Consider the following 11,009-nt stretch of genomic DNA (forward strand, 5'->3'; position numbering starts at 1 on the left):
AGCTTACTATTTTAATTATATATACCCATACACACACACACACACACACACACACATTTTTTCCCATTTACTAAGAACCTTTTCATAGGGGCAGGTTACAGGGTAAAATTTAAAAAGCAACAGAGGGTCCTGTGGCACCTTTAAGACTAACAGAAGTACTGGGAGCATAAGCTTTTGTGGGTAAGAACCTCACTTCTTCAGATGCAAGGGTAAAATTTAGTGAGACTTAAATGCAGTCAAATTTTAGTTGGCTGCCTAAAGTCATGCATTTAAAAAAAAATGAAATGTAAAACTAGAACTACTTCATTCAAAGAAGAAATTAAGCTTTTACACACATGTGCAGCATCCTGGAGAAATACCAGAGGTGAAACAAATAGTGTGTGTGTCTGAGGAGGGAGATCCTGGACTCTGCTGGAGAACTGCGAGTGATGGGAAGCAGCTAGCCACTAAAGAAATGGTACGCCATGATCTGCAAGTGTGTTTTTTTTTTAATAGAAAAATTGCCCACTAATTACCATAGATTTGTTGGTGTCACATCTTACACTACTGGTGTGTTCAATGATAAGCAGATGCCGTGCTGGGAAAACAATACAAGGAAACCACCTCTGCATCTTGTTTAGCAACTTAATTGGGGTCAAGAGTATAATACTGGCAAGGTGGAAAAATGACAACTCTCTTTATCTGTGTATTGTTCCATTCTTTGAGCCTGAGCCATTGTATTTAGATTCGATGGCTTCAGTACTTTTCTCCTCAAAACCAATACCTATTTTTGTCTCTCATCTGCTTTCACAATGTGTCACCAAATTCCTTATAATAATATACTCTAGCCCTCAGCAACAGCTCTGAAAAAGGACTGTATGCACCATAGACTTCTCAGGTGGTAGCATTCTGACTTCTGAGTTAGAAGCTCGTGGGTTCAAGACTCACCCCAAGCTATCCAAGCTGGAGATGGTGGTACTAGGGAAGGCACTGCACTGTTGGAATGTTCCTCCCATTGAAATGTTACAGGGAGATGCCTTTGTTGGTTTGTCCTTTGGAAAGTTGGATTCCATGGCACTGTTTGCAGAGTAGGGGACAAGTGATGTTCCAAGCAACTGTTTTCTCTAGCAGCATAATGTATGTGGACACTACAGACTATTGCTAAGGCCAGAGTCGCTGCTGAGTCAGTGTACACTTAGTGCAATGGCAGTGAAGTGCTTTGGGTTACCTTGAGCATGAAAAGTATTTATATGCAGCCACAATCCAGTCTGTCATTTCCTAGTGTTTTTAAAATCTAACTCAGCTACTATAGATGGTATAGCTAAGCTCTGAATTGGATTCCTAGACAAGTTGGTGGATATATGGCTGGAATCAACAGTGAGGCAAATGTGCAGTTGCTAGTACGATACGTTTGAGTAACCTCTCAATCAAATCTTGGTGTGGAAGCAGAATACCGGCAATAAATTCAAAGTGGCAGAAACATAAGCTAAACACAACAGGCCTTGAATCCAATAGTTGTTTTGCAAGAAATGCCTTTTTTTTTTTTTAATGTTGCTGGCTCAGCTGGTAACTAGCTGACAAAATACAAAAAGCTGTTAATTCTAGAGTTCAGAATACATGAAAAACAACACTGCTTCCCTTTGGTTACACACAGGATTTTTTGTCTAATATTTTGAGTGCAATATGTCTCTTAAAATTAAAGATGAGCAATGCTTTATAGAAGCAATAGTTCTTCAAACCAAGGGTATGGGTACCAAGTATTGTACTTCAGGCTTTTGTAGCAGGTACCCTAAACTATCACACCCTATGTTAGCTAGGAACCGCACTGCTGCTGCTTGCACTCTGACTTTATTAGGAGTAGCCCAAGTTCCAATGGTCGTTAGAAGACACAGTTGAATGTGGTAGGCAGTGGAACACAGGCTGATAAAGCCAATGGCTTAGCCTGGCAAACTGGTATATTTAGTCCTGAAAGGTTATGAACCACTGGTCTGAAGTTTTTAAAGCAGTCTAACAAGGGGCTCTGTTGTGGCTTTTAGCCACAGACCTGCATTGGGGGTGTGACCAACAGTCTTTCAGGGGTGGTAGCAAACATTTCCCTGCATACCCATAGGTGCTGGAACTAGAAGTGCTAGGGGTACTGCCGCACCCCTGGGCTTGAAGTGGATTCCATTATATACAGGGTTTACAGTTGGGTTAATTGGCTCTCAGCACCCCCACTATACAAATTGTTCCAGCATCCCTGGAACTGTACCCCCACCCACTTTGAGATGGCTGGAGCCCTAAGGGCTGTTAGCAGGGAGCAGCCCTTGTCGGCAGGGGAGTACAAGGACTGTGCTTGTGCCTGTCATCTGAGGTCACTGGGGAAGGAGGCACAAGCAGGGAGGCATTTTACACCTTCCCCGTCACTTGCACTCCCAGACCTTGGCCAGCTGCATTCTGACACTTTAGAGAATCTTCAGTAGCTGCTACTTGTCACCATTTAAACAATGAACTGTACTCACCTCCTCCTAGGAGCTCCGGCTGTTTGTTCATCTCATCTAGGTCAAGATTGCGACTGTCCTGTGTGGGTCTGAGAGACCATGGAGGACACACAATGCTTGTTCTCAATGGACTACTTTGCCCAGGCTCTGCCACAGTTGGAGAGCCTGCTGTGTTTCACGGTCCCTCAATGTGTGCCCCAGAGGTACACTTCATCCCAAATGGAGGCGGGAAGAGGCAGGGCGATAGCTTCACCCCAGCAGACTCTGGTAGTATGCTGCATCTCCTAAGAGTGCCCCCTGCCTAGGGTGGGATAGGGTGGCTCCGCACTGCCCCCATTGCAGGCCTGTGCCTAAATGGCATGATCGAGCCCTTAATGAAAATGTATCTTCTCCCTTTTCACAAATGCTTTATGGACCAATCCTGGCTGTGTTTTACTTGATTGAAACACCCGTTGATGGCGGTAAGTTTTGCCTAAGCAAAGCAACGCAGCATTTAGCCTTGTAGTATGATCGGCGAGTGATGTTTTAGGCCTCGATCCTGCAAAGATTTATGAATAAGCTCAATTTTAAGCATATGAGTGTTTACTAAGACTACTTATGTGCTTAAAGCTAAGCAGCTGCATAAGTCTCTCTACAGGATTGGGGTAATACTGCATATGAAACCTCTCCTTTTCCAGCACAACATTGACCACAGAGAATCTGTCTCTACAACTTGCATAGCAAGGTGTAACTAATACAAGGGTATGTGTATGTCTTTCCTAAACCCAACAAATGTCTCTTTTTAGAAGTCGTATAAATTATATATATTTTTAAAAAATCACTTTTCAGGTTCAGTATTAGAAGAACAAATACTCGGTCATTGCTTGCATTGCACAAGCTTCTGAAATGCTTTCTTGAAGTCTTCATTAAAGATTGTATAGATTAGTGGGTTAATAAGAGAATTGATGTATCCCAGCCATGTGAGGAAATTGGACATTTCTTCTGAAATGTGACATCTTTCACAGGTGTTAACAACAACTTCCTTTACAAAAAATGGGAGCCAGCAGATCACAAATGCGCCCAAAATCAAGCCCAGGGTAGTTGCTGCCTTTCGTTCTCTCGTGCTAGAGATTCTTTGTTTTTTCCAGGTTTTCTCTTGCTTGGACTCTGACTTAGGGCTTCGCAATGTGATATGGATTTTATCCAAGTCTGCTGAGGGATCAGATGTTTTATCTGTTGTGTAGTGCGTCAAAGCCAATTTGGTGCTTCTCTCACCCGGTTCCAAGAGGACTTGTCCATTTACTTCCTCTCTTACAATGCGGCTTACGCTCCTTCTGTGAAATGTCTTTGCTGCTTTGTAGATTTTATAATAAAGGATCAGAATCAATGCCAGTGGGATGTAAAAGGCTCCAAATGTGCAGTAAATAGTGAAAGCTATGTGGTCGTGTTTGATGATGCATTCATCATCCTTGCTGGTTGTCTGGTGTCGCCAGAACAAAGGAGGCATGGAGATAAAAATAGATATGATCCACACCACTGCAATCATGATGCCTGCGTGTTTTGGTGTTCGTTTCCTAGCATACTCCACAGCATCTGTGATTGCTCGGTACCGATCCAAAGCAATAGCAGAGAGATGCAAGATAGAACAGGTACAGCACATAATGTCAACGCTCAGCCAAACGTCACACATTATTTGTCCCATGATCCAAGTCTCCTTCATAATATACACAATGCTGAAGGGCATCACTAGGACTGCAACTAGAAAATCAGTCACGGCAAGGGAGCAGATTAAATAGTTGGCAGGGTGATGGAGCTTCTTTGTCACAATTATTGCAGTCATCACTAGAGAATTGATGGCCGTTGTCATTAATGCCAGCACAGAAAGAGTAAATGAAACAAGAATCTTTGATGTCACTGTTTTCAATAGTTCTTCTGATGTGTAATTTTGTTCAGTTGAGTTTATGGGATCCATGTTTCCTTTTAAAGGTGATGTTTAACCAAGGAAGACACCTGTGGAAAAGGAAACACAATTTAGAAAGTGTGCCATAAATCTTCAGGAAAGACAACAGGCAACATTTTCAAAGGTGTCTAAGTCCCATTTACAAAAGTGACTTAGGAATCTGTAGATCTACACTGGAGCTGGAAGGTCTGACTGAGTGTAGCTGTGGTGGCAGGAGCAGCTAATTGCCCTGAGTACAATCCCAACCAAGACCAGAGGCACTTAATTGGGCGACTACCTCTTCTACCGCTGCAGATACGCTTCTATTTTTAGTGTGCTAGCTTCATCAGAGAGAGGGGGAATGTCTTTGCAAGCTGGAAATCACACTTTCCAGCTCAGCTGCAGATATGCCCAATGTCCCATTGAAAGCCCCCTAGGTTTTCTGAGCTCAGACATAAACCATATCCTCACATAAAAGTAAACAAGGGTTAGTTTACATACTATTAGGAGTTGTGCAGGAGGAAATTTAGCAAGGAAAATATATTGCACTTAAATACTAAGAAAATATGTTTTAAAACCTACTTTAGGGTGGGTACAGTTTTCAAAAGCACCTAAATTATGAACAGAAAATTGGCATATATATGTATAGTTCATACTTTAAACATAGTGATTCATCTCTCCCTTTAAAAATATATAAACTCCCAATTTATGTTAAATGAACAGAGACATTTTTCCTTCACCATCACACCAGTATTATGTTAAAACCTTCTGAAGCAACGGTAATTAGCAGGAGAAATGTTATGGGGCTAGTAATCTTTTAGGGACTTACTACTGAAATAAAGTGTAGTTATTTTAGTTGAACAAAACTCATTGAATTGCCTTTAAGAGCTGTTTTCTCAATATATTGCTTGGTGAGAGAATTTGTGAGAGAACCTGGCTTGATGATGTCCAGCAGCTGGTCTTACCTTAGAAAGCCTTAACTATCCAACATAGTCAATTATCTTATGCATTTCAGAGTGCCTGATATTACTACTAAATTACCAGCTAGCAAAAAGCAATTTGGAAGTAATGAATCTTGATTAATAGGTTTTGAAAGGTATGGCACGGTTTATGTAGGAGCCACTGGAGTATGAGATAGATATAGCATTAAGAAAAGTGGCATAGGTAGATTCACAGAAATGGTGCCTGGGTTTCCTTAAATGACAGGCTGTGCATTCTTCCTGCTAGATTTGCACTGAGAACATACTACAGGAGCCTTATGGGAGCATAGTGACAGTATAATGTCTCCTTACCAAAACAGCACTGCATATGCTTCTCTACTGGTCCCATCTTGCACAGGCTTATGTGGATAGTTTAATACCTGCTAGTTTCTACAACACTACAACAGCCCTCCTACTACACTCATGGTGCATATATACCTTCTTGGGAGTCTTCTCTTCTATTTAGGGAGGCATGTTCTCAGCTAAGGGCTGTCCTTTTCTTGTCCTTCTGGCAATTTACCTGTTGTTTGTACTTGGTGATTTATAAGCTCTGCTGAATGGTGTGGTTGAACTGCACTTCCATCAGAATGCTATTAATACCAGTCCAGATGTTGCTGTTGCACAACTAGGGTGTGCCAACTAATCTAGCAGCATCTGAGACAATATGTCCTGGCAGTATGGACTAGATTTGCCTCCCAGCTCGTAACTTCCAGCTATAGGTTAGAGATCCATCCACCTGCTGATGCCACGTGAGGTTGGATCTTTTGAAAATACCAAGCTCTTCAGGCAAGGCTTGTTGGATTTCTTAGCGTACTAGGCTGGTGAATCTGTTGTCATTGGAATTTATACAGGCCCAGCTGGGCACTGGACAGCTAGCACACTGTATAATAGACACTCAAAATGTGGCAAAGGCCTGTGACAGTTCCAGGCTGCTGTTGCTTCTCTCTTTTGATCACTTGTTAACCTTGGGTATCAATATGCTAAATTCAAATCAATCAACTTCTTGCTCCACCACAGGCTTCTTGTGTGAATTTGGGAAAGTCACAATCTCTCAGGGAAACTAAAGCACAATCTGTAAAATGGTGACAGGTAGGCATGGCTGGGAAACAAGAATTCCATTTTGGGAAAGAGGTTTCAAAACTTGTTTTTATTCCACATCAGATCAGAATAGAGGCCTTTTAAAAAAAATGTGTGGAAAAATCATGAATCATGCACCAAGACACCTGCCCCAGAATAGCCACTAGTTTGGTGGTTAGGGCATTGAGCTGGGAGAGCCACTCCTAATCAGGCAGTGCAGGGACTTTGGATCTGGCTCTTCCACATCCCAGGTGAGTGCCGTAGGCTGTTGGTGATTCTGGGTTAGGTGTCTCCTCTCACTTGGACCAGGAATTCCATCCTGGAACTGAGACACCTTCCTGATGAAAATTTCATTGAAACAGAGATGTTTTCATGAAACATATTTTGATGAATCTGCATTTTCCAGGAAGGAAAAATTCCTTCCGCTCTCTGACACTATTTCCATTCTCCCACCCTTTCCTATCTATATAGTCCCTGCCCTGAAAAGTGTACACTACCTACTACAATGAAGCTAATCTCAGTTGGTGCTTCTAGATGCTTTAATATTACTGTACATAGGGCTAAGCTCAGGCTTTGTTGTTACAGCAATGGGCTCACACTTGTGTGAGTGGTCAACTTCAACCTCCAGGTCTCTGCATGAAAATTTATCACAGTGCAGAGGATGCATGCAAGGCTCTATTTATGACATAGGTCCTTACACAATATACAGAGCATTTTATGGGAGCTCTTCATCTGTGGATGAGTCAAAACAAACCATCTGTGTTCATGGTGTATTGAAGAGGATTCACATGGTAAAGATGATTACGGGGACAGTAAAGCAACACAATCTATGTACTCGTACAAAATTATTTTCAAAATCCAAGCTTCTTGCAAGCTTGACAAAAGTGGCCTTGAACTCCATGCTTCGAGAGCGGCACCAAGGCTGTAGAATCCATTAGTCACTGGTATCACTAACTGCATGGAGAGATTTTTCACATATAAGGAATTGTGTTCCATTTTTAAAGGGCAATGGTAAAAGACAGTAGCAGATATTTGAAAGACTTAATGCAATACCCTGTAGCAGATGCTGTATGTTCTTTCTCAGAATCAGCTCAAGAATCCCTGTTAGTTAGCTTTGTATTTTCCCTGCCAAAATAAATGTTAATGCAATTAAGAGTATTTTACAAAACTGCTATTAAAACATGAATTTGCTAATTCAATTGATATTAAGTTTCTGGCACTTAGACCAGAGCCTCTCTCAACCCTGTGGGGAGGGGGACGGAGAAGCTGCCATTTGCTAAGAACATTCACATTTGAATCCTCTGTTACTGTGGATACTAATACAGTAACTCCCCACTTAACGTCCTCTCGCTTAACCTTGTTTCGATTTTACATCCTTGCTCAATTACAGAACATGCTCCATTTAAAGTTGTGCAATACTTCGCTACAACGTCGTTTGGCTTCCTGCTTTTTCCACAGCTGGCAGCCCCCCATCAGCTCCCCTACGCCCGCCCACCAGCAGACCCTGCGGATCAGCCCCTTCCTCCCCTCCCCCCCGCCTCCTGCCCGCAGCAATCAGCTGGCTTGTGGTGCTCAGGAGGGATGGGGGGAGAAGTGAGGATGCAGCGCACAGGCTTCTCCTCCCTCCCCTGCCTCCCCAAAGCCACAAACCAGCTGATTGCCACTGGCAGGAGACAGGGGGAGGCTACACACTGGGTCCTCGCTCCTCCCCTCCTGCCCCCTGAACTTCGCAAGCCAGCTGATTGCCATGGGCAGGAGGGAGGGGGGAGGAATGAGGATGCAGCACACCTCCCCCCTTCCTCCCCTGCCTCCTGCCATCAGCTGGCTTGCAGTGTTCAGGGGGCAGGGGAGGGAAGGGGAGCCTGTGGGCTGTGTCCTAGCTCCTCCCCCTCCCTCCTGAACACCACAAGCCAGCTGATTGCCGGGGGTAGGAGGCGGGGGGGGTGGGGGAGGAGCGAGGACGCGGCATGTGGAGTAAAGGGGGAAGAGAGGAGGAAGAAGAGGCGGGTTAAGGGTGGGGGCTTGGGGGAAGGGGTGGGGTGGGCGGGCCAAGGCTTGAGCCCCCCGCCCCTGGTGCTTGCAGAGTAGGGGAAGCTGCCGCTGCTGCTGCGCAATGTGCTTCTCCTAGCCTACAGCACCTTCAGCCTCCTTGCCTGCCTCATCTCCAGTGCCCGTGGGCTGTGCCTGTGTGGGGTAAGGCAGGGGCACCTCCCAACTATAGTACTGTACTGTATGGCAAAGAAAAATTTCCCTGGAACCTAACCCCCCCCATTTACATTCATTCTTATAGGGAAATTGGATTCGCTTAACATCGTTTCACTTAAAGTCGCATTTTTCAGGAACATAACTACAACGTTCAGTGAGGAGTTACTGTACTGCTGTCCTGAGGAAGCATCCAGTTCTAGGAAAGGCCATTACTATTATTTTTTATTTTGCACAGCAATGACTTGTAGTGTATTATGACAGTAGGTACAGTGTTTTACTATGTGAGTAAATGCATTTTACCATACTGGCAATGTGTAGGATGCATATGGAAAATGCATATACAATGTAATCAAGAAAAGATGTGTATAATGGGGTGTATTAACAGATATGACATGCCAAATCTGTCTATTGGGGAACCAAAAATATAATAATAAAAAAGGAACTGGGCAAGATTTCTCAATGTTGTACAGGAGTCCCCCCCGCCCCCCAAACCAACCAACCAACCAAACAAAAAACCCTTGTTTACATTTGATGCAGAAAATTTAACACAAACAGTTGAACTTTTCCAGCCAGGTTCTCCCTCCCTTTGAAAAAGAAAGGGGAAGATCTATAAGAACGGCTGCCTTTTGAGAAGGTTGAGCTCCACCCCAATGTCATAGATTAAGGTTAAACTCCAAGGTGAGGGTTTATCCAGAGTTGTGGAATTATTTTACTTTCCTGTTATAAATACTAACAATCCTGGGAGAAACCTTGTTGCCTGCAAGTTTTTCCCTGTGATTTCATCTTGGCTTCCTCTGTGCAGGTATATTAAAGTAGTGCAGAAAATAGGGTTACCATATTTAACAAATAAAAAAAAGAGGACCCTCCATGGGGCCCTAGCCCCACGCATTTCCCACCCCCAGCCCCGCCACAACCCCGCCCCTTCCCCGCCCCCTCCTCCCTCCCACTCCCAGCCACACGAAAAGGGCTGCCCAAGCGCTACCGACTTCATGGTTTGCTGGGCAGCCCCCAGACCCTGGGCCCCTGGCCGGCGCTTCCCCAGCGCAGCTGGAGCCCGGGAGGGGAAGCGCCCGGGAGGGGAAGCGCCCAGCCGGGGGCGCAGGGTCTGGAGGCTGCCCGGCAAACCGTGAAGCCGGTAGCACTTGGGCTTCGGGCAGCCCCTATGCCTCCGGACCCTGCGCCCCCAGCCGGGCACTTCCTCTCCCGGGCTCCGGCGGCGCAGGGTCCGGAGGCAGGGGGGCTGCCCAAAGCCCATAGCGCTCGGCTCTTAAACAGAGCCGAAGAGTCAGGGGAGGAGCAGAGCCGCCGCGGCCGGAGACTCTGCTCCTCCCCTGACTCTTCGGCTCTGTTGAAGAGCTATGCTGCCTGAGCACTACCGGCTTCGGGCAGCCCCCATGCCGCCGGAACCCAGGAGGGGAAGTGCCCGGCCGGCGGCTGGGGTCCGGAGGCCAGAGGGCTGCCTGAAGCCCATAGCCCTCGGGCAGCTCGGCTCTTAAACAGAGCCGAAGAGTCAGGGGAGGAGCAGAGCAGCCGCGGGAGGGGAAGTGCCCGGCCGGCATTTTCCCAGACATGTTCGGCTTTTTGGCAATTCCCCCCGGACGGGGGTTTGATTGCCGAAAAGCCGGACATGTCCGGGAAAAACTGGACGTATGGTAACCCTAGCAGAAAACAGCATGACCAGCAGTACCAAACAAACACATACACCAGAGGGACATGTTCCTGGAAGAGCCACACCTCTTTGTTTCTTAACTCTTTATTACCTTACAGTTCTCTAGCATTAATGTATTATACTCCAGGAAATATTTATCCTCTACTGCATCCTTTATACTAAACAACTTGCTACATACAGAGCATAGCCTTTAACAGCTTACAAATGTGTAAGCCGTGTTACTTGGCACAACAGCTGCAAGAGAAGTTTACTCAGTCATTTCTTGGCAAATAAAGGGCCTGAGCTTGCAGACTTTACTCATGTGAGTCAGGGTTGTACGATTGGGCTCCCAATACAGGTTTCAGCTTGCTCTTTTCAACAACCGACATGGTGTGCCTCAAGGTGAACCAAACCACATATGCAGTCCTAGATAAGGCAACTTCTGGTTGAGTGCCTTTATCCATGTCCTTTGATGCTGCAAATGACTGTTTTGAGTCATGGCATGTCATTCAGTAGGTTGCCTGCACCTACAGGAAACCCACAGAGCATCTGACTCTGCAAACTATGCATCTATTTATGTACATCAGACATGCAATTCACTGGTGCTAGGGTTACCATACATCCGGATTTTCCCGGACATGTCCGGCTTTTTTGGGCTCCAAATCCCCGTCCGGGGGGAAATCCCAAAAAGCCGGACATGTCCGGGAAAATCGGGACATGCG

General features: G+C 45.4%; 1 protein-coding gene across 1 annotated transcript in view; it reads right to left on the reverse strand.

Annotated features, from left to right (window-relative positions):
- Positions 1-210: 210 nt before the first annotated feature.
- Positions 211-11,009, reverse strand: part of HTR1F (5-hydroxytryptamine receptor 1F) — a 190,056-nt gene continuing 179,257 nt past the window's right edge. Inside the window, exon 4 of the mRNA XM_034792169.1 lies at positions 211-4,448. Within this exon, the coding sequence (XP_034648060.1) occupies positions 3,316-4,410 (1,095 nt within the window). The 5' untranslated portion in view covers positions 4,411-4,448 and the 3' untranslated portion in view covers positions 211-3,315. The remainder of the gene's footprint in view (positions 4,449-11,009) is intronic.

Source organism: Trachemys scripta, chromosome 1, assembly GCF_013100865.1.
Source record: "Trachemys scripta elegans isolate TJP31775 chromosome 1, CAS_Tse_1.0, whole genome shotgun sequence".
NCBI lineage: Eukaryota > Metazoa > Chordata > Testudines > Emydidae > Trachemys > Trachemys scripta.